The 27,916-nt window shown below is 38.5% G+C and overlaps 1 protein-coding gene across 10 annotated transcripts in view; it reads left to right on the top strand.

Moving 5' to 3' along the window:
* Nucleotides 1-27,916, top strand: part of LOC117409598 (LIM and calponin homology domains-containing protein 1-like) — a 133,001-nt gene that overhangs the window by 30,483 nt on the left and 74,602 nt on the right. For 2 of the 10 annotated variants that reach the window (XM_059006451.1, XM_059006449.1), the window contains exons 1-2: nt 5,248-5,385; nt 22,491-22,561. In XM_059006451.1, the coding sequence (XP_058862434.1) occupies nt 5,251-5,385; nt 22,491-22,561 (206 nt within the window). In that variant the 5' untranslated portion in view covers nt 5,248-5,250. Of the gene's footprint in view, nt 1-5,245; nt 5,386-22,490; nt 22,562-27,916 lie in introns of those variants that run through there. The other 8 variants (XM_059006452.1, XM_059006453.1, XM_059006454.1 and 5 more) reach the window with 7 other exon arrangements.

Below are 27,916 nucleotides of genomic sequence, written 5' to 3'. Positions count from 1 at the left end.
TTTTGTGCCTAATCTAAACTGTTTTGATCACATTTCGTTAGAAGTGATGGCCAGTAAAGGCGCTCCACGTGGAGTGCAGGATGTGCTCTATAGCCTGGATGTTGCTGGTTCGAGTCCAGGCTTTTCCACAGCCGACCGTGGACGGGAGCTCCCAGGGGGCGGCGCACAATTGGCCGAGCGTCGCCCGGGGGGAGGGAGGGCTAGGTCGGCCAGGGTGTCCTCAGCTCACCGCGCACCAGCGACCCCTGTAGTCTGGCCGGGCGCCTGCGGGCTTGCCTGTAAGCTGCCCGAGAGCTGCGTTGTCCTCCGACCTGTAGCTCTGAGGCAGCTGCACGGTGAGTCTGCAGAGTATAAAGAAGCGGGCGGCTGACGGCACACGCTTCGGAAGACAGTGTGTGTTCATCTTCGCCCTCCCGAGTCAGCGCAGGGGTGGTAGCGGTGAGCGGAGCCTAAAAATAATTGGCCATTCCAAATTGGGATAAAATAATAAAAAATAATTGGCAACGACTAAATTATTAAAAAAAAAAAAAAGAAGTAATGGCCACAGGGTTATGTGCTGTTAAAATGTTACAAGGATGAATGTAAGTCTTGTTGTTTCTTACATGGTACAGTGTGTAGCTGAGGTGGAATATAATGAAGCATCCCTGTGAGGGGGAGCTTATATTATTTGAACTCTAACAGTATCCTTCACTGACCTGTGACCTCTTATCAAAGATACACAGTAGACCACAGTCTTGGAGACATTGTCTATACAGTTGGTACACAGCTGTATTCTATGATTCTCCCAACAGGTGGTTTTCTGTAAACAATATTCAGTTTCACTGTCCCATTACCTTCTGGACATATCGGTGAAACAGATCTTTTTCTCATATTCCTTTTACTAACCATTCGATACAATGTGCTTTGTTTTTGTTTAGTTCCATCTTGTATGCTACCCAAAGAGGCTGTGTTCCAAACCATACACCAACAGTACAGTACAGTGGTGAATAGTTTGGCTGGGGCCTTAGGATTACACTAGTACTGGGTCATTTCAACTCAAGTGGAAACAATTCCACCTCAGAAATAATTGTACAAAAATATTCTGTTTTAATAACTCTGTTTGTTTGTTTTTTCACATTTCAAATGTCGGGTTTTGTATCCCTACCAACTGGGACATGGATCACATTTCTATGACAAATGCCTTTTCTCCATGTATTTCATTAAATTATCCAATAGAAACAGAAGCTCTCTGCATTTCCCTGTATTAAGATACCTCACCAAACCATTCTATTTGTGGAAAGTAGGCCAAAAACTTCAGCCCTAGTCATCAATTTTAAACATCACCTACTCCCTGCACATGGTCTCGAAGAGGAGGTGGGGGGTGTTGGTGCAGTATTCGGAAGCAATTTAAGATGCTATGCCACTGCAACAGCTAGTTACATAACGTTTCTCTGCAACCACACTTTTTTTCTGCTGGAAGAATGTGGCATTGTTTCTATCCTGCTGTTGCACAAATGACTGCCTGCAGTTTAATATATATTCTCTTCTTTTTATGGCTTTCAACAACAAATAGAATTGCCCTATTGTTTAAAAATAAAAATCTGTCTGCAGCAATGAAATGTATTTATGGGCTTTGGTCTGGACTCGCACAGGACGGCCCTGCTTTTAATTAAGGACATATCAGCTTTTACAGATGAGAGGCCATTCAGCCCATCTAAGCTCATCTGGTTCTTAGTTGCCAATTAATCTCAAAACTTTGTCAAATTGGTCTTAAAGATCCAGATGATTCTGCTGCACAAATGACTACATTAGGTAACCTTTGTTTGAATAGGTGTCTCAATTCCTGTCCTAAGTCTATCGCCACTTAATTTCCAACTGTGTCTTCTGGTCCTGGGTTCTGTCTTTTGCTTAAAGTATTGGTTATGGTTAACTGTCAACTCCTTTTAAGATTTTAAAGACTTCAATCATGCCCCCCCCCCCATTCTTCTTTGTTCAAGGCCAAATAGATTCAGTTCTTTCAGCCTATCTTCGTAGCTCATTCCTCTAGGCCATGGAATTAGTCTGGTTGCTCTTTGTTGAACTCTCTCCAGGAAACAATGTCCTTTTGGTGTTGTGGTGACCAGAACTGGACACAGTACTTTTAAGTGCGGTCCCACTAGATTATTATTTAACAACATCCTAACCTCTTTGGATTTGTACTGTACACTTTTGGCTGTATACCCAAGTATTTTGTTTGCCTTTCTGATTTGCTTCCCACTCTGGCAGCGATGTGTCTATTATCTCCTGGTGGCTGAAAGTGTCAGCAACTGCCCCAAACAGACAGGCTTGCTAATTATCCCCTGATCTAAGATTTAGAAAAGAAACAACAGGGGTTCAAGTACAGGCCCCAGCTTGAGTTTTCCCCTCTTACAAGTACACTGCTTCCTGTGTTTTAACCAATTACGTGTCCACTTGCATGTACTTACTTATAGTCCCATGGATTGCCACTTTAGGATTCGTCTTCCATGCAGCACTTTGTTAAAAAAAAATTTTTGAAAATCCAAATATATGATGTCATAGGCTCATTTTGTGTCCACCTTTGCAGTGACTTCTTCAAAGAATCTTAAGAGATTTGTCAGACAGGACAGCCCTTTTCTGAATCTGTTTGTCTCCTATGAGGCTGTTCCTGTGTTGCAATCATATGTTTTTACCATTTAATTATTTCAGCTGAAAGGGTTTCAGTTGCTCATTGAGATGGGACCACAGAGACATCATGTATTATAAGATTGCAGTGACTTCATGGTTGGATATAGCTTCAGCTGTTTTGATAGTGTACATAAAACACAAACCTCGCTGTGCTGCATCAGCTGTTGCATTCCTACAGGACACCCCAAACACCCTCTCTGTCTGATATTGCTAAAGTGGTATAGGTCATTGTAGCTTTACTCCACCAGTTCCACAGTCCTTCCACTACAGCTGTAATTCATCTTCCCAGTTGTGCTCCAAACCAGTGTCTTCCATGTCAGGTTTATTTAGGCCAAGGGCATGGTGGAGACCAGTGCTGGGGTCATGGCCAAAGCCACATACATCTTTTTAATAACTTTTATATTATACAGTCCACGGACATATTAACCCAAGCTGTGTCCTAGACTCATTTTAATTCTTATTTTCGGCTTGTCATCTGCTTGGATATTTTAATCGGTCATATTTTAGGCATTTAACTATCGAGTGTATTAAGCGAGCAGTCTTCAGAGAGGATAAAGGGCCTGTCTTTAACTAAAAAAAACATGTTTCCTTGCTCTTATCAAAAGACAACAAGAGGACACTTTGCTTGTAGTATATATTGTTAGTTGTGCAGCTGTTTTTCTTAAAACAAAAAGAACACTTTAAAAGGCAATACAACGTCAAGCAGATGTTTGACTCTAAGTTTTCATTAACAAAAGGGTTTTGTTATACACTAAAACACCATTGAAATTTGAATGAATCTTCTCTGGGGTCTATCCCTTTGCCAAAATTTTAAATATTAAAAAATAAGCCAATATCCCCTTAATAGCTGTGGTCTTAACCATGATAATGTATGCCTATATCCATTTTGGTATTGTTAGAAAACCTGTATCTGTTTAGTGTTTTTTTTTGTTTTAACATGAATCTTTATAACCCCAGGTAAAACTTATAGTAAACGAAGTCAAGTAAACATACATTTATTAGTCCCCACAGAAATTTGTGGTAAAATTTCTTAAAATCTACAACAAGGAGTGTTTTCTGCAGAATTCTGTGGCAATGACTTTTTAATGAAAAATAGTGTTAATGAGTATAAATAAATAAGAAAAAGTAAGTCATAGTTAGTTAAATTCTTCTTTTTTTATTTATTTAAATCGCATTATTTTATGGAAATCAAAGAAGAAAAAAAAACACAATACAATTAAGCAAAGAGAGTTCACTTTTGTTTTTAAAACTCTTACAGCACTGACTATTGGATGCCATTTTTAAAAAAAATATACATAAAACATAACAATTCTTAAAATAAATTAAATACAGTTATGGCCAAAACTTATAACTATATTTAGCAGAATAAGATTTTAGTGGTACACTGGGATTCAAATTAGCATTGGTACATTTTACAAATGCACTGTTTTACAAATGTGTACAAGACTTGAAGCATTTTTGTACAAATATAACAGGGTACTTTTAGAAACATGTGGTGTTCACCAAAATGTTGTACTTTTAAAACATATCCACATCAAGACAGCACATGTAAATAGTTTGGAAGCTGTGACAAGCGCTTGGAAACAGTGACAGGCGACACTGATAAACTAGCTTTTTTGTTTCTTTGACCAAGGCCACATGTGAAAGTGCTACCATCACATATCACATACCACAAAACAAACGGGAAAGTAAAAAGAGGATTGTCACAAGAACGTTAAGGCATCCCAAGTATTCAGATAATATCTAATATAGTTCGCTGCCCCCTTCCTTTTTGAGCATTCGTGTTACTACATCATGTGCAAGAAACGTGTGTGTTTCCATATATTAGATTGACATCTTTCAGGACCTGCAACATCGGGAATACAAGCAAGGTCCTAATTGTTTTTCTCTGACCTTTCACATAGGAGTAACAGAACAACGCTTCGCCTTGAACTTGTGACTAAACTATGAAATCCTTTTGTAAAATAATAATAATAATAATAATAATAATAATAATAATAATAATAATAATAATAATAATAATATTGTTGTTGTTGTTATTGTTATTATTATTATAATCTTATTTCGTTCTTCAGTAGCCACTGTTAGTCTGTCCATTGCCGTTGTCACTGTCTACTGCTGTCTGTTTTTTATAATAAACTCGGTCAAGTCACCCATTTTGTAATACGACACACAATATACTGTACCACTAAAACATGCTCTCATTCTTGAACTATTAACATTTTACTGTTTGGTCTAGTGTAATCTTTTAAAGCTAAGAGAGTAGCTTTTTGTATCACAAATTGTTATGCAAAACAAGCAGCGGTAGATAGGCCTGAATACAAAATAGGGTTCTGAATGCTACTTGTGCAAATGATGGTAATTTGTTCCTTTTTTTGTGTGTTAAACTCCAAAGGCAAAGCTCCTGTTTTTCAGTTTCTTCTTGTGAGTGTTGACAGTGTGGTTAGCCCATGCATTTTCAAGGTGCTCATTGTTGCTTGTGCTCAGGAAGCTGAGGCTGTAATGGGAGTAGCAGTGCCTGTCTGTGCTGATTAGAGTGCCTGCGGCAGGAACCATTGTGCTCTGTGGAGTGCAGTCACATTTTAAATGCTGCATTCTCAGATGCGCAGAGGAGATCATCTTGTGTTGGGTGACTTGCATGATACTGCTAGACCTAAAGAGAGCACGTCTTATTGCTGGAAGTATGATGTCCAGTGCAGGGGGGTATTAACAGCTAACCAAGTAAGTGAAAAGGCTTAAGAGCTAAAGCTTTACTATAGTGAATTATCTAGATTATGGATTTACTGTTAGGTGGATGAGTTCTTGGATTTGACGGTACATTAGGGTTCACCATGTGGTTATGCAATTTAATGTTGGATGGCTGACAACTGGTTTCACTGAATGTTCAAGCTTATGCCACTTTCCTTTTTACTGCGAGCTACTGTACACATGACCCAAAGGGTTTGAGATAGAGAGCGTTATGTTCTGGGTGCACAGTATCACTTTCAAGGACTAAGGCTGCCTGACATATACAGTACTGTGAGCTTTGCAGTGCTGCACACAATTGGAATTATGTAGCCATGTATTCTTTGCCTGCCTAGCATAGGTAACTGAGCAGACATCAGGAGCGTAGCCACGGCCCACCCAGTTAGCACACAGGCCCACCCAAATCTGCGCCTATGTGTGCCAAGTTTAAGTGAATGTATCATTTATTTATTATTGTTTGTTTTATTAATGTATTTATTCATTTATTCATTTATTCATTTATTTATTTAAAAATAAATAAGGAAGACGAGAGCTCAAGTTTAGGACAAATAGGCTATAGAGAAAATGTCGCAGGCTTTAGCCAATCAAAGCAAAGTAGTCATTGTGATGCAATGTTTGGGTGGGATCTTCCTCATACACAACAAATCATGTGCAAGCTGTGTTTGATTGACAGCTTGTGAGGCAGTTGACGCAAATCTGTTAAGTCCCAGATGTTTCCGTATTCCAACTTTATTTAAAATATGCAGTTTTTTAAGCAAACATGCAGGCTAATTCGTAGTAGTGCGGCGGTCAACATGCCAAAACAAATTTTATTATTTTATATATTTTTTTTAAGACAATGGACAGATAATGAAGCCACAAAAGCAACTCACATCATCATCATCCTCTTCCTTCAAATCTGCAAATTATTCATTTACATCAACTTCAAGCAGTGGAAATTGCAACATGTGAAAATAAATGTCAGAAAAGAAGATTACCAAATTGAATGGATTATTCGTTTGTTACTTCATCTTTGGGAAAGTGAACCAGGGAGCACTCTAATGAAGATTTGAGAGCAATGTGGAATCATATTTTAGATTGTCAACTTTGCGAATTGAATAGCCGCTTTCAAAATGACGAGTATGGCCTCATGAAAGCCGCATCTGCATGCTTGCCAAAATCGGACATGTTCGGCAATAGAGAAAGTCTACAGAACTGGCATGTACTTTCTTGTACAACATTAATATGGATGAAGCTGAAGTTCTTAGTCTTTGTTCAACAAATAAAGCACAAATCAACTTGGGTGGGGGGAAATTATCCAACCCTAATTTAAGTGTGAGATGATTGCCACTTGATTGTCTTTCCAAATATGCACACACTTTTAAGGCTTATCTCCACAATGAACATGAACAGTCGCTTGAACATGCCGTCTCTCCTGTCGTTTGATAGAGACCTGTGCGATTCTCTGGACTATGACTTCATAATTGCAATATTAAGCAGCAAGCCTTGACGTCTCACCCTGTTACTAACTAGGCAATGGTAAGTCATATACTAGCTTTCGTTTTCTTTAATAATTGCTTGATGTAATATGACTGTGTTCTCGCTGGTTTGGTGACACTGCCCTTGACGTCTCACCCTGTTACTAACTAGGCAATGGTAAGTCATACACTAGCTTTCGTTTTCTTTAATAATTGCTTGATGTAATATGACTGTGTTCTCGCTGGTTTGGTGACACTGCCCTTTTTGGTTTTTTAAAGCACGTCCACCTGTGGGTATGTGTGAATGTATTTTTGTGTCTACTTCAAACATTTTAAATGGATTTACAAGGGGAAATATGATCTATTCAGGGTTTCAATTGATTTAAGTCATTTTTGCAAGCTATTTCCCATGACGTCAGACCTTTGGCCCGTCCACCCTAAGTTCCAAGCCTAGCTACCGTCACTGGCAGACAGTTTGAAATAATGAACCACACTTTCAGAAAACTTCATATTTTGATGCTTCTGTACTATAAATAAATTACACCAGGTACTCAATCAATCCAATGCTATTATGCTAGTCACGGTATAGTGCCATGATCGAAATGGGGATTATTCAAATCTAGAGGCAGCAGGTGAAGGGTTTTTTGGTGCTGTATGCAGTATTGAAATAAATAGCATATCATTTTCAGCACACTCTGTGACAGCTAAGTTCATAATTAACGTGTAAAGCCTAGAATTCAATTTAACATATTAAAGCTGGAAGAAACAAAATGCTAATTGTTTCAAAGTTTATGTAACTATACATTATCTTTATTATGGGTCATTCCATGCCAACTCAACCAGTTGCCCGTCCGTCTCAGATTTTCCTAGAAAAGTTCACCTGAGGGTTTTCGACGCGCAGAGTTCAGAAATGATAGCCATTTTTTTTTTTTTTTTTTTTTAAATGTCCCCTTCGACTTAGCCTCACCAAAGTGGCCATAAACAATGCTTGAATGCATGACAAATGCAACTTCAAAAATCTGCCAAAAATCCCAAATCCCCGGATACCATAATATTTTGCTTGATGCTTGTAGATCTCATTAACATCTATCCAAACACATCTTTGGGTTATTATTTGGAGTCCCCCATGCAAGTTATTATTGCCTAAACTTGGTACAAATAGCAACAATTCAGATTTCAAGGGGGTTTAATAACCAGTGGTGGGACTTCAAACCAAAAGTTTTTCACAGAATTTGGAAGACTGGAACCTAAGGGTCTTAGGACCCACATCCCCTACAGGGTAAAGGGTTAGGCTGAAGTTTGAATACAACTTGTCAGAAGTGAGTAGGGTGCTCCTAGTATTTTTGCTCTGAAAAGCCCTATTCAATACGAGTAGAATGAGGTGCTACATATGATGGTAGCATCTAAATTGCACCCAGGGTGATTTTTCTGGTCAAGGTCCCTTTCTCACTTTAGGTTGACCTTTGCAAGGTCACAGGTCGAAAGGGAAATAAAAAAAATAAATAAAATAATGGCTATTATTTCTGAACTCGGCGTGATAGAAAACCCCCAGGTGAATTTTTCTAGGAAAATCTGAGAAAACGGGCAACGAAATGTCCCTTTTCTGGTTGAGAAAATGGAATGACCCTTCTATTGTGCAAACATTCCTGTTTTTTCCTCCAGTTAAAATCATTAAAAAAAAAAAGAAAACGCATCCATAAAAGTTGCCTTGAAATAAGTGGGCCCTGTAAGAAAATATTGAAAACAGACAATATTTTAAACACTTGAACCACTGTTTTTCTACAACAAAATTGCAACAAACAAACAAGACCCCCGCTGTTTTAAAGTGGCTTAACAACAGCAGGCCAGTCCCAGGATATTGCTGCGGAACACTTTCTTTTACTCTGAGGACAATGATAAAGGAGAAAGTGGTGGTTTGCAAGAAATGTATTTGAAACTTAAACTGCTGATTAAAGTAAAAATTTTCAGCATGCTTTTCCAGGCATCAGCGGCAGGCTTTGAATTGCATGTCTGTGGTCTAAGTAATTTCAAGGCAACATGATCTGATGTAGGGTTGGCCATGTTCCGGCTCTGGGGCCTGGAGCCGGCTTTGGGGCCTGGAGCTGGAGCTGGGGATCCTGGAGCTGGAGCTGGAACTGGGGATGCTGGAGTCGGAGCGGAGCTGGCCTCATATATATATATATATATATATATATATATATATATATATATATATATAATATAATATATAAATCCCACACAGTGCTATTTTACCTCTTGCTAATTTAGAAACTGTTGCCAACTTCTAGCAAGGTGATTAAATCTGCACAAGACAAAACAGGTTGCGATACGTATTTCTCATTTCTGCCAACTGTGTCATTTCTGACTGACAGACATTTTTTTCGCTTCCAATATATAAACAGGTATTTTCAATTCAGATATTAGTCCCAGCACTCAATTATTATACATATTGTTTCCTTATTGAAATGTATTTTACTGTACAGTTAACTACAGGTCTCAAAATGTTACAACCCTCCTATAATTATTAGGCATATTATATAAATATATGAAAGCAAAATGAAAAACAAATATTGAAATGGGTTGTGTATATAAACCTGCAAAACAAATATTGAAAATGCTGTACAGAAAAGAATGAGCCTTCAGTCGATTCTGGGCCAAACTCGATATTTATTACACTAATAAATGATCAAAGACAATCTGCCAATTGTTAACTAACAATTAACAGGTCACTGTGGGCCACGACCTATGCCACTAAAACGAATACATTTTTTAAAGGAATCTCAGGGTGGAACTATTATTCTCTCTCTGTTTATTTGCTTCTCACAACAACAACAACAACAACAACAACAACAACAAACGCTTCCCCTGTCACTGGTCTTTAGCTCCAGTTAGTCCCGCCTCGTCTCACTCCACAGCCAATCACCAGCAGCTCCTGTGGTCCGTGCCTGTTGCCCATGGGCTGTTCGACCGATGTCAAACCTAACCCCTCCTACTTCAAGTGTACTTGCACTTCACTGACCTCACATATGTTATAATACTACCTTTTTTTTGGGTGGGGGGTACAGGGGCCAGGTTCGTTATAGCCGAAGGGCATTATAGCGAGGGTGTGCTGTACTTGTATGCTGTCATTCTTTGTTTAGCATTTTTATATGTGTTGCTTGCAGCATATACACAAGATACAAATACATTATCTTTAGAAAAAACACTGTAGGCCAAGAATACCCAGAAAGAAGATAAATAATGCTGATGTGTCAGCGACAGTTAGGTTATTAGTTTAAAGGGAATGCTTGTAAATTCGAATTTTAACAGCTTCACCCTGTACCTCAAGTATCAAGTTTGGCTAATAAAAGTACAGCCAGAGATCTTGAGGAAATCGGATCAGTTTTACAGTGTCAGAGGGGGTCTCAGGTTGTACAGATAAGTGCACTTTCAGGGTATGATTGGTGACTCATTATTGCAGGAGGACAGCAAATCACTGGGATATTCTGCATGAGAACATGAAGAAACGTTACAAACGAAGCAAAGTCATTCAGCCTGTGAATGATTGTCTGGTTCCTCGTAGCTTATCCACAGCTTTTCATTATAAAGGTCTCAAGTGTGCAGTTTTGAAAGAAACATGATATGTGGTACTACTCTAGCTAAACTAAATCGGTTTGCAAGCCATGCTTTTAGACTCTATTGCACTTTTTTGGATCATTTCACCTGGAGAGTCAAATTGTCTCCACACCTCCACTGGATTCTGTCAATAACTGATCTGCTGCTTCCCCTGCTACCTGGTACAGTACCGGGCTTTGAACCATAAGGCACTGGGGTGAAATGAGCATAGAAGTAAAGCAGTAAGAGACATGCTGGAAGGCAAGGCAAAACAATTAGGGATCTTGTTCAAACTAGGGTAGTATAAGATGTCTGTTTTAAAAACATGTTAGCTAGAACACGAGTTTCTTTGCAAACTGCGCTTTTGAGAGCTTTGTACCAAATGAAAGCCTTACAGCATGGAAGTGTGTTAAATGATCATGAGCAACAGCATGGCTTGGTCAGTTCCAACTGTGTCCTCTGGTCCTGTTCTCTGTGCAGTACCTAATATAATAACTAGAGTTACATTTAGTCATTTTTCTTTTTTAAACTTAAATAAAGTCTCCCCTAACACTTCAATTTTATTGGCTAAATGGATTCAGTCTCCTCAACCTGTCTTCATGACTCCTATTTTTTAGCCCTGGGATTAGTCTGGTTTCTGTATGCTGGTCTCTCTCTCTCCAAAGCCACAGTATCCTTTTTGTAATGAAGGCCAGAAGTGAATTTCGTAGTGTGGTCTCAACCTCATTTGGATTTAAATTGCCCCCAAACACTGGCTGGTTGTTGACAGTGTCGAGTCTACTAGAACGGCAAGATCTTCCTGCAATGATATTTTTTTTTGGTTCGGTACCTACATGTACTGTATTAACCACAAACCATTCAATAAATGACATCCCCAGTACCTGGCTTAACCCAGTTACTTAGCATTGTTGTACACACTATTAGACTATTAAGGACAGCAGTGTGGAGTAGTGGTTAGGGCTCTGGGTCGTGGGTTCAATCCCAGGTGGGGGACACTGCTGCTAAACCCTTGAGCAAGGTACTTTACCTAGATTGCTCCAGTAAAAAAAAAAATAACAACTGTATAAATGGGTAATTTGTATGTAAAAATAATGTGTAAAAAATAATGTAATTGTATGTAAAAAATAATGTGATATCTTGTAACAATTGTAAGTCGCCCTGGATAAGGGCGTCTGCTAAAAAATAATTAATAATAATAATAATTATGCAATACATTATTATAATTTTTCTTTTATGATTTCCTGGGACTTGCACAAAAGCTTGGCCTCTTTGAAACAGATCTTTTGTGTATCTATTCATGGTACACAACATTCTCAAGGTGAACAATTCTTGAATTACTGTTTTGTTTTTATTTTTTTATGTACTTAATATATAATACTGTAGTTGAGACATTACAAATTTATTTATTAATCACAATTGAAACCTAGGAACAACATTATTTTATTTTTTTTTGTTAACAAAATTCTCAAAGATTTCAGATGAACAACGTACATATGCAGAGCCACTATTTCCCCCCCAGGGTTTTGGAAAAGATGCAGCCATTACAAACTGAAATTGGGATATTCTTTCCAAATGGTTCACGTATCTGCCTAAACAGAACAGAGCACAGGCCTTCACTGAGATTGGCCTCTTCCACCCACAGGAAACGCTACTGTACGACCTATCCAAATACGTTCTTCAGAACCCTGTGGATACTACTGTATCATTATGATGGCATAATAGTTGGGAAAGCAAAACACAACGTTTGGAAGGGAGGGGATGAGATTCAATACCTTGCTGAACCCCTAGATTTCCTTTTATCCGCATGCCAAACCCACATCCCAATGGAGAGATACATCAAGCAGACCAATGTTTCTGATAATTGAATTAATTCACAAAGGCACATTTTCAGGTTGAGGAATAAGTCATTTTAACAAATCGAGAACAATAATTGAATCATTCCAACATTTTTGCTTACAGATTTTGTACTATAATTCATTCCTTACTGCTATGCCAAATTTGATTTTAAAACATGTTTTAAATATACTGTATATCTGCATGCCCTGAACTACTCTGATGGCTAAAACTTAGAGATGCACAGTTTGCAAAGTTTTTATTTTTCATTTTTAATAAAAAGAAAAAAAAAATCTGTTTTGAGTAACAACTTCACACATTTTGCACCTCTCTACTAATATATTCTATAAATTGTCGGAATCCTTAAATTCCATTATTATTTACACATTGTAACTTCATCTCATGTTCAATTCCAAAACATACTGACCTCTTAAAACAAATGTTGGGCTTGGTATGTGTATGAATAGTGACTAGTCCGGTGTAATTAATGTCATGTAAAATAAACTGTTGACATACTGTACTTTATCTTCTGTGATGCCCCTTTTCATAACAGTTTACCATAGTAAATTGGCACAGCTACACCTCATTACAGTTGGTTTAACCCTGGATTTTAAATTCCACTGGTTATGTTTTCATAGGCATAAACAATTCTGACTCATTAATTTATTAAAGAAAATATTACTCGCTGAGACCATAAGTGGTGGCAAGTTCCAAAATCACAAGTAACATTCCAGATACCTTGCAGTGCTGGTTGTAGTTTATTACATGGTAAGTTTGAGGGAGCTGTCAATATTTAAGGAAGGATCATTCTTAAATAGAGATTGTGGAGCTAGAGTAGTTCAGAACATGTCAGTTAACATGGTGTTTTTTTGTGAAATTGAGAGATGATGAAATCTGATGAACGCTGATTTGTGTCATTGCCTCTCTCCAGGGATAGCCTGTGAGGGTTTGGGTTCGGGTTTCTGGTTAAGCAGTCCTTTGCAAGTGTTCTAACTCTCATCTGTTTAATACGAGCAGTGAAGTGGAGAGCAAGGCTCCCTGTAACCTTGATATTAACAACGTTGATGTGGCTGATTTCAAGCCAAAAACGTCTTTTTAAAGATCAATCATGTCAGGGTTGTTTGCTACAAAAATGTGCCTCTTGGGTATTTAATAGTTGATTAAAATAAATACCAGTTCATAACATTATTTTTAGGGCCAGTCATTTTTTTTTTCCTGTTTATACTTACTTAAGGTGTAATGACATGTCTGTTCGAAATGAGAGCAACAGTTCAAAGTGCTTTGAAAAGACATAAATCAGCATTTCTCAACGCACAAGACATTGGCACTGCTTTGTTGTAGAGCTTCAGCTGTTGTCTGTACATGAAAGTTAATTTTGTTATTTGCTGTATTTATTTATATAAATGGTGGATTATTGAAAATAGGCTCTGTAGAGGGATCTCTCTTTATAGGATGGATTGAAAATAAAGTTTTTTAAGAGTACAGAGGAAATAGACTTAACTTGTATCTTAGATACATTGATGACATATTCGGCATCTCAGTTAACACTAATGAAGAATTACATGATTTCATTAATTTTATTGACTAGTTCCATCCAGCTCTGGAGTATACATGGAACATCTCTAAAATATATCATTTTGGGACACCACCATCACTGCTTCTAATTCTACCATCAACACCACCGTCTTCTACAAAGAAACAGACTCTCATTCATACCTGAGATACGACTCTTCACATCCTAAAGCTTGTCGTGACTCCATACTGTACTCCCAGTTATTAAGACTGAGATGCATTTGGAGTGATGATAGGGATTTTTTAAACAAAACAAATGAAATGTGTGAATTTTTCAGAATCTGTGGTTTTCCAGACACAACCATTAGAGAAGCACAGTTACGTGTATCTACGATAAACAGAAAGGATGCTTAGTACAAAAGCAACACATTGCATACTAATAGTCATATCCCTCTAGTTCTTACCTATCATCCTGTGACCAAAAAAATACAATATGTCATAGAAAGACATTTTTAGTATTCTCCAGCAAGATCCCTCTACAGCTCTTATTTTCAATAATCCACCACTGATGTCTTACGAAAGAGACAGAAATCTAAGAGAATATTTAGTCCATAGTAACCTAGTTGTGACAATCTTAAAGGCTAATTTACATGCAACAGGCCATGCTACTTGTAAATACATCCACAACAACACAGTAATCTAAGGGACAAAATCTTCAATCAGGACTTTGACTAGGCCATTGCAGAGCCTTGATATATAAACCGTGTTCACAGCGCTGTGTTGGTGCATAACCTTAGAACTGTATGGAAACAATCTAGGCTGTGTAAGAACCGCAGACAGATGGACACATTGATGATGTTGCTCACATTTTTATATGGCAGCTCCACAATCGGGAGAAAATATGTATTTTTCTCTCCATAATGAATTATAAAGTTCAACGGCAATTGCATTGAATATAAAGCTTTTTTTTTTTTTTTTTAAATGCAATTCTCAAGTCGGCAAAACATAAAAGTGCCTAATTTTGGTTTGAAACTGGAAAATGAATGGTTACCATGCAGAGGCATGATAGAAAGTCCTGTACAGTGACTGCATCTGTATTTGTCATTTTTTTTTTTTTTTTGTGTAAACTCCATGGCTGAACATGTATTTAAGAAAAATCGAACCGTGCTCCATTCTTCTCAGTGCTGTGAAAGAGCGGTCTGGAAATGTCCATTCTGCTCCCCCGCTCCATAGACAATTGGCTCGCTCTGCTCCCTCTCTGTCCCCAACGTAGGGCCGGATTAACCAATATGCCAATAACACCATTCGCCATAATATGCATAGGGCCCCCAAAATATGGGTTAGCGTAGGGCCCCCATGTCCCTTAATCCGGCCCTGAGGCTGTGACCAAGAGAAGTCCTCGTTATTTGAATGAACTGGAACAATTTTGCTTTGAAGAATGGTCAAAAATCACTAATCATGCTAAAAGCTCATTGACAAATATCCTACTGGTTTAAAAGAGGTTATTATGTACCAAAGGTACCTCAACTAGCTATTCATTTCATTTTCCTTGTCAGGGTATGAATACTTTTGAATTCGCATTTCTGGAGTTTTGCATCTATTTCTTGTAACTTTTTTTCTCATCCACAAAAGTGAAAAACTTTTGCTACAAAATATTTTTTCTATAATTTATTTGTTTGAGAAATTTCTAGAAATTATATATTTCCATTTGGGTATGTAAACTTTTGACTACAAGTGTGTGTGATTATATATATATATATATATATATATATATATATATATATATATATATATAGAATACTAAAAATGTCTTTCTATGACATGTTGTATTTTTTATATATATATATATCTAATATAGAATGTGTATACCGTAAAATTTCAAATAATTACCGGGTCGCAATTAAACGCCAGGTCTCTGTCATTGCCATTGAAGATGAGGAGGAGCTTGAGCATAATAAACTGCTAATAAGTGACAGTGATGAAAGTGACTCTCAGGATTAATAAATATTATTATTATTATTATTATTATTAATAATAATAATAATAATAATAATAATAATAATAATAATAATAATAATAATAATAATAATAATAATAGTAGAAAACATAATAATGCAGTTATTGCATTATTAAGTTTTTATAATTAAGCGTACTGAAAGTAAGCCAGATACAAACCGCTTGGTGTATTTGAACGTGTTTTGTTGTTAACAATGTTTGAGATTAAACAAATTATTTTTGATAATGATACTTATTGCTTTTATTGTTCATTTTTAAAAATTATTATTTATTATTATTATTGTTATTATTATTGTGCTGTAAGCGTAGCCTACAGGCCTGTGTTCAGTGGTCTATAGGGCTGTCTTTTAACTGTTGTTGTTGTTGTTAACAGTGGTAGATCTAATTCCATTTTTAAATACAAGTTCATACTTCTGCTTGTTCATTTTCCAACGTTTTGCATACCGTATCCTTGTTAACCAGTGCATATAAAAAGACTGTAATAATACTTTCGCTTTATACTTGAGGGTGTACAATACAATGTTATTTTGTTATAAAACAAAACGGTTACAACAAAGTTGCTGGAATGTTTAAATTGAGTTTTGATGTTGCTACAAGGCTGTGTGTTAGGTGCCTTCTCACTGACCGCATGAAGCATGTGAAGCTAGTGATCTAATATAAACGCTGGTCTCCAGTAAGTGCTGGGGCTGGCTAATATTGGAAATAAACGCCAGAGGCGTTTAATTTAAGTTATACAGTATGTGTGTGTGTGTGTGTGTGTGTGTGTGTGTGTGTGTCTATATATATATATATATACACATACACATACACATACATACCCCTCAAAATCGGGTTTAAACAAGAAGCTGTCTGTCACTCTTACTATAATGGCACTTTCATGCTGTTATTGTGTGTGTGTGTCTATATATATATATATATATATGCATGCAGCATATATGTCTGTTTAAGCAGGTTGCCCTTCAAATGTATATAGAATTGGCATAACAAATGAGTCACCTACTGTAACATGTCTGAAATAAATACTTAATGTCTCACTCAGTATGTTGAAGAGCCTTTTTGGCAGACTTGTTAATGCGCTGCTCGTAGATTATTGGCATGTGTTTCTTAATACTTTTAATTGGATTTTTAAGGAAGAACATACTCAAGTGATTTTATGCTGTTGAATAAAACTGAATTTTCTGCAGATTTGCTTGAATGACTGGGCTGCAGTAATCGGTGAGGAATGGTTGTGTATCCCGTTGCATTGCATTATACATGTTGGGCATGTTTCATTTTAAATCGGATCTACTTCATTAGGGGGTTACAAATCTTAAGTGTTTCAGGCAGAACAATGTATTATAAATGACTGTACAGCCTCCCCTCAGCATGTGCTCGTATAAATATTCACACAATTAGTTATTTACCGATAACAGTATCTGTTCAATGCACATCTGAAGCCATTTCCCTGTGATAAGATTAGATCTTTGTGTTTAGCCAATACATATTATATGAATAATTGTGGTCACATCTACATGCATTGGATTTACACCTTGAGTCGTAGTAATGCACCTGAGAGTAATCAACCACTGGCATCTGAATAAACAAAATGCAAGAGCAGCAGATGTAATTATCAACACTGTTATCTGCTCTTGAACTGCGCTGATATCAAACTGTGTTTTGTATTTGCTCTTATTAGGACTGAAGTCATTGTATTTTGTGTCTTGCTCTTTAATTGTACTGTAATTCTTTGATATGTATTGTTTGTATAAAACTGTAAGGATTCATGTCTTTGAAGCTGTTTTGTAGAACAAGAAGACATTGTATAGTTTAAGTGGGTTGTACTGTAAATGGGGAATGCACAAGAGACAAAGTACCAGGTTATCTACGTCTTTCATCACAAATTGATCAAACATCATGCTTTCTGTTTAATTGATACAGTTTAAAATTATATATATTATGTTTAGTTTTTGTGACACACATGACTTCGCTGGAGAGCTTGCCATACTGTTATTTTATGGAAACGATTGTTCTTTGGAACAGCCATGTGGTATACAGAGTGTAAACTGTAATGGCACGTTACACATGTTGGATGGTCCTTGTACTCCTTTTTCTGCCATGAACCTTGATAAGGATTGCAGGGGCAGGTATTGTTGAATCAGGTGGCCTGCTTGGGGTTTTTAGTTCACAGGCTGCCGCAGTGAGATTAGAAGGCGTTCATCCTCGACTCTTCTCCTGCATGAAAGAGGCCCGCACTGATGGAGTAAGCATGTGTTTCTGGGAAACAATAAAAGGACAGGGCTTGTTTTTTTTTTATTATTATTTTGTTGCGGTGTGCGTTGTGACTGCACAGGGAGGGCCCAGCCCAGCTGAATTCCACTATGGAACAAGACTGTGGGGCAGACAGAGAAAGCCAATGTACATCATTTATTTTGTTTTGTGCCTAAGATACTCCCTAATTTATTTATCAGGCCTATACATTATATATGTATGTATGTAAAGGATACAATATGCATCAAGGGAGCAGCAGAAAACCAACATTCATAGCAGGACCTTTTGGTTGGGCTCTGGTGGCAGAGAATGCATTGAGGTTAAATATGATAATGTATGATGGTGTACTGTAGCACAGTGTTGGTGAAATACATCCTGGTTTTGAATTTTGTTTTCAGACATATGGTATTTATTTGGTCAGGATTCAGTTAAAAACTTTTTTCTTTGTTTAACCAAGATCAAAGATGTGAACAACACTATACTTTCACGGCTAGATGAAAGGTATTCGAAAACCTTTGGAGTACTAAATAGCCTTAATTGTTAGTTCTTAATTTTAATTTTGTTTTGATGTCAATTGAGGGTTTCACTACTTCTTCTTTTTTTTTGGTTTGTTTTGTTCTTTGTGGGTACTGCCTCAGTTTTTCTTTATCCCAACAATCCCGTGGCGGTTGTCTTACAGCTGTTCAAATATTCACACAAGCCATATCAAAGTTTGAACTTAAAATGGAAGCTTAGCGTGTGGCAAAACTTCCAAAATTCTCTTAAGCATGGCTAGTTCTCTTGAATGTATTGGTGACCTTGTTGCTCCCAATAGCTAGCCTTTCTTTTTGAACTTGCAATACAATGAAGGCCGTATGTTGTACAGTAGCTCTTAACAAATCCTTATACTGCAAGTTGTTTGTGATTGTTATTCAGATTTCCTACGTGGACAACAGAAATTGAATGCATCTCATGTTAAATGTGCTACTCTATGTTCTTGAATACGGTTGTCTGAAAATAATAGGCCATAGACATTTATTGTAGTCCAGCCTAGAGAATCTCGCTTCATGGCACTTGTTATTAAGGCAAGCCATCAACTCACAAACCATTTGGAACCCGGATCACTTCAGATCAGTCCCACACAACTTGCTGTTGGGCCCTCATTTGAATATGGTCATTGGTTTGTCTTTATGACGTGGTTGTGGAGCACTGTTTCAATTCAGATTTGTAGGTAAAACCGAATACTTTAATACTAAATATTTAGAAAATACTAAATATTTAGAATCCCAATGGAGGTTTATTTGGTTCAGTTATATTGAAGACAGCTTGAACATCTTGTTCTTATTGTATGACTTATATTGTAACACTTGAATGTATTTGTATTTGCTTGCGATTGTAAGTCGCCCTGGATAAGGGCGTCTGCTAAGAAATAAATAATAATAATAATAATAACAATATGCTGGACTGGAAGGGCAAACTTTGCTGGGGTAGTATACAAGAAACGCACAGTATGGGATGCAAGCCAAGGCTTTTCAGCCCAAATCATTATACAGAAAATGAGTTTGTGTTGTGGTTATTATAATACCCATTGACTCACTGTATTATAAACTTTGAATGCAAGAGTAAAACATTCCAAAGAAAAATGATCTTTTAACTTGGTATTAAAACTTCCCACAGAGGTTCCAGTTCCAGTAGTGCATTTCAGTTCCAGTAGCGTGTTTCAGTTCGATAGTGAAGTTACAGTTCCAGTAGTGTGTTTCAGTTCGATAGTGAAGTTCCGGTTCCAGTAGTGTGTTTCAGTTCCAGTAGTGTGTTTCAGTTCCAGTAGTGTGTTTCAGTTCCAGTAGTGTGTTTCAGTTTCCGCAGTGTGTTTCAGTTCCAGTAGTGTGTTTCAGTTTCCGCAGTGTGTTTCAGTTCCAGTAGTGTGTTTCAGTTTCCGCAGTGTGTTTCAGTTCCAGTAGTGTTTCAGTTCCAGTAGTGTGTTTCAGTTCCAGTAGTGTGTTTCAGTTCCAGTAGTGTGTTTCAGTTTCCGCAGTGTGTTTCAGTTCCAGTAGTGTGTTTCAGTTTCCGCAGTGTGTTTCAGTTCCAGTAGTGTGTTTCAGTTCCAGTAGTGTGTTTCAGTCCCAGTAGTGTGTTTCAGTTCCAGTAGTGTGTTTCAGTTCCAGTAGTGTGTTTCAGTTTCCGCAGTGTGTTTCAGTTCCAGTAGTGTGTTTCAGTTCCAGTAGTGTGTTTCAGTTTCCGCAGTGTGTTTCAGTTCCAGTAGTGTGTTTCAGTTCCAGTAGTGTGTTTCAGTTTCCGCAGTGTGTTTCAGTTCCAGTAGTGTGTTTCAGTTCCAGTAGTGTGTTTCAGTTTCCGCAGTGTGTTTCAGTTTCCGCAGTGTGTTTCAGTTTCCGCAGTGTGTTTCAGTCCCAGTAGTGTGTTTCAGTCCCAGTAGTGTGTTTCAGTCCCAGTAGTGTGTTTCAGTTTCCGCAGTGTGTTTCAGTTCCAGTAGTGTGTTTCAGTTCCAGTAGTGTGTTTCAGTTCCAGTAGTGTGTTTCAGTTTCCGCAGTGTGTTTCAGTTCCAGTAGTGTGTTTCAGTCCCAGTAGTGTGTTTCAGTCCCAGTAGTGTGTTTCAGTTCCAGTAGTGTGTTTCAGTTCCAGTAGTGTGTTTCAGTTCCAGTAGTGTGTTTCAGTTTCCGCAGTGTGTTTCAGTTCCAGTAGTGTGTTTCAGTTCCAGTAGTGTGTTTCAGTTTCCGCAGTGTGTTTCAGTTCCAGTAGTGTGTTTCAGTTTCAGTAGTGTGTTTCAGTTCCAGTAGTGTTTCAGTTCCAGTAGTGTGTTTCAGTTCCAGTAGTGTGTTTCAGTTCCAGTAGTGTGTTTCAGTTTCCGTAGTGTGTTTCAGTTTCCGTAGTGTGTTTCAGTTCCAGTAGTGTGTTTCAGTTCCAGTAGTGTGTTTCAGTTTCCGTAGTGTGTTTCAGTTCCAGTAGTGTGTTTCAGTTCCAGTAGTGTGTTTCAGTTTCCGTAGTGTGTTTCAGTTCCAGTAGTGTGTTTCAGTTTCCGCAGTGTGTTTCAGTTCCAGTAGTGTTTCAGTTCCAGTAGTGTGTTTCAGTTCCAGTAGTGTGTTTCAGTTCCAGTAGTGTGTTTCAGTTTCCGCAGTGTGTTTCAGTTTCAGCAGTGTGTTTCAGTTCCAGTAGTGTGTTTCAGTTTCAGCAGTGTGTTTCAGTTCCAGCAGTGTGTTTCATTTCGACAGTGAAGTTCCATTACCTGTAGTGCATTTCAGTTTCAGTTGAAGTAGTGAGTTTCAGTTTCAGCAGTGTGTTTCATTTCGACAGTGAAGTTCCAGTAGTGTGTTTCAGTTCTACAGTGAAGTTCCAGTTCCAGTTCCAGTAGTGTGTTTCAGTTCGACAGTGAAGTTCCAGTTCCAGTTCCACTAGTGTGTTTCAGTTTGACAGTGAAGTTCCAGTTCCAGTTCCAGTTCCAGTAGTGTGTTTCAGTTTGACAGTGAAGTTCCAGTTCCAGTTCCAGTAGTGTGTTTCAGTTTGACGGTGAAGTTCCAGTTCCAGTAGTGTGTTTCAGTTTGACAGTGAAGTTCCAGTTCCAGTTCCATTTCCACTAGTGTGTTTCAGTTTGATAGTGAAGTTCCAGTTCCAGTTCCAGTTCCAGTAGTGTGTTTCAGTTTGACAGTGAAGTTCCAGTTCCAGTTCCAGTAGTGTGTTTCAGTTTGACAGTGAAGTTCCAGTTCCAGTAGTGTGTTTCAGTTCCAGTAGTGTGTTTCAGTTCGACAGTTCTTCAAATTCTTTCGAACCGTGGGCTCTGAGTTTTGTGTGATGGATCAATGCAGAGTAGTATCACTTAACAGAGAACATGTATGCAGATGAAGGAGCTTAAACTGCTTCCTTATGGAAATTACATCTGTGAACAAATTGCAGTCTTGGCAAACCTGGTCTTGATTAATCAATGAAGAGCATAAAGTGGCAATGTTCTCAGGCAATAAAGTGTATCTTCCTCCTGCAGTATAAACCTTGGAAGCATTAGAGTTGAAGCTTTGTTGTGTCAAGTACAGAAGAGACCAATCATCTGGGGAATGAGTTTTATTGTAAACATTACTTGAGTTAACACACACTAGATTGATGGTTTGTTTTTTTCCCAAAGAATTTTACAAGTTTATTGTTAGCATTTGTTAAATATACAGTACAGTACAGCATATACAGTACAGTACTTGTATATTCTTCCAGAACATTAATATCCCATTTAGTTTACTGAACTACGTAGTTGCTTTACTTTAATTGTCATACAAGCTTTTTTTTTTTTTTTTTAAGAATAATTTATAATACAGGTTCTAAATGTCTATGATGAAAATCTAATTTTAGCATGTCTAAGAATAGTAAACATTTGGTGTATATTGCTGTATATTGTGCAGAATTTGAACACCACTGTTTCTGACAACACATTTATTCAAATTTCAGGCAGTCACAGGCAGATGTTTTGGAGAGAAGGGCTTTCGCAGTGGTCTGGAAAATGGAATCCTGCTATGCGAGTAAGTGTGACCATTTTCAGTTTTCTATGAAGATCTCCAAGTTGTACAATCATTTATTTTCTTAATTCATTATTTGTAGAATGGGTGTTTTATTTGCATTGATTAGGCCTTTTTGTATTACTGTATATGTTGAAAGTGAAGGTCAGAAATGAATGTCGTATGCAGACAGGCTAAAAGAATTGAATCTATTCAGTCTTGAACAAAGACTTTCAAGCGTTCAAAATTCTAAAAGGTATTGACAATGTCAAACCATGGCACTTCTTTGACCTAAAAAAAGAAACAAGGACCAGGGGTCACAAATGGAGATGAGATAAAGGGGCATTCAGAACAGAAAATAGGAAAATAGGAGGCACTTTTTTACACAGAGAATTGTGAGAGTCTGGAACCAACTCCCCAGTAATGTTGTTGAAGCTGACACCCTGGGATCCTTCAAGAAGCTGCTTGATGAGATTCTGGGATCAATAAGCTCCTAACAACCAAACGAGCAAGATGTAAACTTTCTTATGTTCTTATGTTCTTAACTGGAAAGAGAGTGGGATTTTCTCCCCCATTTGGAATGTGCAATAATTTTTTCCATGTGCCGTAGCAATTCTCCACAGCTCAGGAGACCTGAAGGTTCACTGTGAGTCTTCCGATTTCCACAACCGAGCCAGCTTCCTCTGTTACACCTAGGAACTCAAGCGGATGTTAGCGAGCTACCGCCTCCTGAGGGACAAAGGCCAGTCCTGTAGATGTCCGCTTTTGCAGTCACTGGGTGCCTGGCCAGGAAGGTTGGCTGTAGCGCGACAATCCCCATATGATTCAATTTATTCACCTACCTATGTTCAGGGTAATTCTGTTAATTGACTGCCAATCTGCCTGTTTTATTTTTCTTTTCTGCATTCCATGGTTTAAAACCTGCTCATCAAATAACTCCTGTGGACTGCTGATACCTCGGTAACAGTTCAAGCTACGCTGATATCTGTCTGCCGCCGATGGAAATGAACAGGATTTATTTCAGATGGCTTTGAACTTAATCCCAGTGACGGATAGAATCAAGGCATTAAATCTAAGGCTCCCCTTTTTCTGAAAGTAACTGTGTTTAACTTCAGTTAGTAAAGATAAATGAATTATCTTTGTTTTAATAAATAGTATTTAATAAATTATTCCTTTCTAAAAAAAAATTTAAAAATCGTTGCACCTGCTTCAGAATCAGGCTTATATGTTTTACACTGAATGCTGTCTTCAGAAGCCAGCTGGTATTGCTGTTTTGAGAAATGCACAGATTTCCTTTAATTGTGTTGATTTTTATTGTTATGTTTGCACAATGTGCAGAGTGTTTTTGTCATGAAGTTATTATGTGATTTTGTTTTTAGTTTTAATATACAAAACATAACTGGCCTGGAATGGCCTGGCATTTAAAAAAGTTGCTGTGTTTGTGATCTCTATTTCTGTGTAGGTCCCTGTGCAGGTGCAGAGGTGATGCAGTGCTCCAAACAAAGACAAACAACACAGTTCTGATGAAGTGATGATTGTTTATTTATAATCCAGGGGTCGAAACTGAATAATAATGAGATATAGACAATACACAATGATGTGTACTGCTCTGTATATTTAATTCATGGGGCAGTCCCAAACAATGTACACGGTATTCAAAACACATACACGGTCACCAGACCTCAGTGAGCGTAGTAGTGCTCATGCTCAAGGACAATTTATCGTGCTCCAGTGCAGTGATGTTCCGGGTAAGTGCTGGCCTCTGGCAACGGCTTCGGAACGTGTTAACCGTCTAATAACAAGTAACAATTAGACAAAACAAACAAAACACAATACAGTACAATACGGGTCCTTCCGGGTTCAAAGCTTTGACCAAACGAAGGAACTGATTGCTAAGCCACATCCCCTTTTATACCACCAGTCACGCCCCTTTGGTAGCGAGTGAAATCACTTTTCCTCCAATCCGCAATTGACACATCGGCGACCATTTTGGGGCAATGACTTACAGTATTGTGGCTCCGCCCCCTTTCTAAGATGGCTGACTTCCAACCCTGGAATGAATTGTCTAGCCATCCGAGTCCAGGGCATCCTCACAGGTCGGGAGGGAGATTTACCACCAAGAATCACTGTATATCTGTCACATATCCAACCGCTCAGAGTGGAGCTGAAGGAACACTTGGCTGAATCTACCTTTCCCATTGCTCCCCCCTCCAGGTAGTATCATAAAGAGTGAGTAGCCCATTTAATGGACAAGCACTCCTATTCGACCACGGAGTAGTTGGCTTCCGAGGGAGCATCTTTTTGCTAATGTATAATATCGGGTGTTGTACTTCGTCTACCTTTTGGGAGAAGACCGCACCCAAACCAACATCCAACGCATCGGTGTGGAGGATGAATCTCTTGGTGAAATCAGTTGTGATGAAATTTGATGCACTCTTTTTGGTAAGGTCGACTAAGGGGTTAACCACAGTGGCATACTCTGGGATAATAACCGGCTAACCCCAGTAGCGACCTCACCTGACTCTTGGTTTTGGGGATTGCCTCGTCGACCAAAGCCTGGATTTTGTCGACAATGGGTTTCACACTTCCATTCCCCATTAAGAATCCCAAATATTGTGTCTCTGTTTTGGCAAAACGTACATTTCCCCAAGTTAGCTGTCAGCTGGGCTACCCTTAGAGACTGAAGGACAGCCGTAACCCTAGCCAAATGCTGTCACCAGGTGGAGCTGTAAATAACCACATCATCAATATACACTGCTGCATATTCACGTTGTGGGCGTAAGATCTGGTCCATCAGTCTGAAAGGCAGCGGGCGCACCATGTAGCCAAAACGGCATGGTTTTGAAATGAAACAGCCCTTCAGGGGTTGAAAATGCGGTTTTCTCTCTAGAGCTGCGGGTTAAGGGGATCTGCCAGTATCCCTTTTGTCAGGTCTATCTATCTAGAAGCTCGTCAACCCGAGGCATGGGGTAGGCATCGAACTTGGCAATAGCGTTTAACTTACGGAAATCAACACAGAAGCGGTTGGTGCCGTCCTTTTTGGCCACTATGACAATTGGACTGCACCACTCGCTCCTGGAAGGCTCAATCACCCCAAGTTCGAGCATATCCCATACCTCTTTGCCAACGCCACTTCGTCGACTTTCTGGGATGCAGTAAGGTCTCTCTCGTACTGTGACACCTGAGGGAGAGACAACGTCATATTCAACAAGGTTAGTTCTACCGGGCAAGTAAGAAAAAACATCGCTGAACTCAATAAGCATTGAGTTACGGCGATCAGGCTGTCAATTTCATAATTCACCTTTTCTGTAGCCTGAATCACTTCATATGGCCCCTGCCATTTAGCACATAATTTCGATTCTGAGGAGGGAATAAGCAGCATTACCCTGTCTCCTGGTCGAAAGGTTCAAATTAGTGCATTTTCATTGTAATGCTGCTGTTGCTAGTGCTGAGCTGATTTGAGGTTGTCCTGGGCCAAACGACCGACCAAATCTAGGCGATCTCTTAGTAGGAGCACATGCTGCACTACATGCTGCAAAACACTTTTACAAAAACAAACGGCACGTTGGCCAAAAACAAACACAGAGAAGAAATAACTAAAACAAGTATGGTGTTGTACCAGCACGCGTAGCAATTGTTTCTTTGTATTTATTCTTGTACCTTCTCTTATTCTCCACACCTGAACACTCCAACCTCGATCAGTCAGAGCTGCAGGTTTACATACATGTGACCGTCTCCAAATGAATAATACATCAATGAATCATCTGGAGATGGTTACATTCTGCATGGGGTTAGCATGGATGGGGAAGTTTAACCCTGACCATGCTGCCAAAACAACAACAAAAGAATACGTTTTTAAATAAGATACAACAAATACAAAACATAATATGCACAGGGGCAGGGAGTACCCCGTCATGGGCCATCTCATTAAATGTCATGTTTTGGGTCGCCATTGTTGTCGTAAACACAGCAGTTGCACCACATTTATTGCTGGCTCGCAACCAGTGGCTTTCACAGACTGTACACCTGTTGCTGTGTCAAACTATGAAAGTTTAAAGTTCCTTCAGTTTTTATAATCATTTCAGTAGTTCCAACATGTTAGAAATTCTGTGATAAAGCATACAATGTAACTACGTCAATTAGACAAAGATTTTGACTAATGCCTTCACTGCACTACTTGACCAAGTTTATTGTAATATTCCCTACAAAAGGTGTGGTGCTACAGAAATGTTCTAAAATAATTGTTAAATACGGTACTATGTATTGCATGGAATGCAAATGTTCATTAGCAAAGTCTATTGGACCATGCATGTACATTGTAATTAATAAAACCGTAAAGCTGCACACTTGCATTTTTACATGTACGTACAGTACATGCAGTACATGTAGGCTATGACAATTGAATTTTTCATGATACTGATGGGTCTAATTTGAGATGGCTGGCATTGTGGTGGAGACTCCAGAGTCATTCATCTTTGGTTGTTTATATGGTAGATGATTGGAAATTCAGCTGGTTTCTCATTTTCTTCCTGTGCTATTATTGGTAGGCCATCATTGTCGATACGGTATGTGTGTGCAATGAAGTAATCAACACAGAAGCAGCGCTAGGACTTGCCAACAGTCCACAGTGCTGTAGGCCCTGATGGCTTCCATTTCCAATTTAGATGCTGTAATTAATCAATAATTGATTATTGAGTGACATGGTATTTTTTTTCGAGCTATAATAATAATAATAATAATAAGTTTTACGGCGAGATTTAAAAACACCCAAGGATTCTAATTTCTTCGGGAAGGGCATTCCACAACCTAGGTCATAGGAACAGAAGGCCCCCGATCACCCACAGTTCGTAATCTGGTAGTGGAGACACATAAGAGTCCAACATCAGTGGACCGCAAATTGCGTCTACTGGTATAAACAGACAAAAGGTCAGTTATGTAAGGGGGAGACACACCCTTCCTTAAGTCAATAGCAAGATTTTAAAATCAATGCGAAACATAGCAGGAAGCCAATGTAAGGATTCCAGAAGTGGGGTAATATGATCACCAGATCGAGACCGAGTCAAAACCCTGGCTGCTGAGTTTTGACCATACTGCAGTTTGTTTAGGGTGTTCTTGGAAACACCAGCAAGCAGGGCATTACTGTAGTCAAGTCTGGACGAGACAAAGGCATGGACCAGTTTCTCCGCAGCAGGCATAGAGAGAACAGGGCATAGCCGGGCGATATTCCTAACATGAAAAAAGGACATCTTGGTGATATTCTGTACATGAGGCTCAAAAGTTAAGATAGGGTCTGTACACCATCGATAGGCATGCTTAAACTGTTAGATTTACGCAGTTGGTGCGGAGAACCTCATAACATGACCTCAGTCTTATCACAGT

This window comes from Acipenser ruthenus, chromosome 2 (genome assembly GCF_902713425.1).
Source record: "Acipenser ruthenus chromosome 2, fAciRut3.2 maternal haplotype, whole genome shotgun sequence".
Taxonomy (NCBI): domain Eukaryota; kingdom Metazoa; phylum Chordata; class Actinopteri; order Acipenseriformes; family Acipenseridae; genus Acipenser; species Acipenser ruthenus.
Note: the sequence above shows the minus strand (reverse complement) of the source record. Positions and strands in the feature narration are given on the sequence as shown.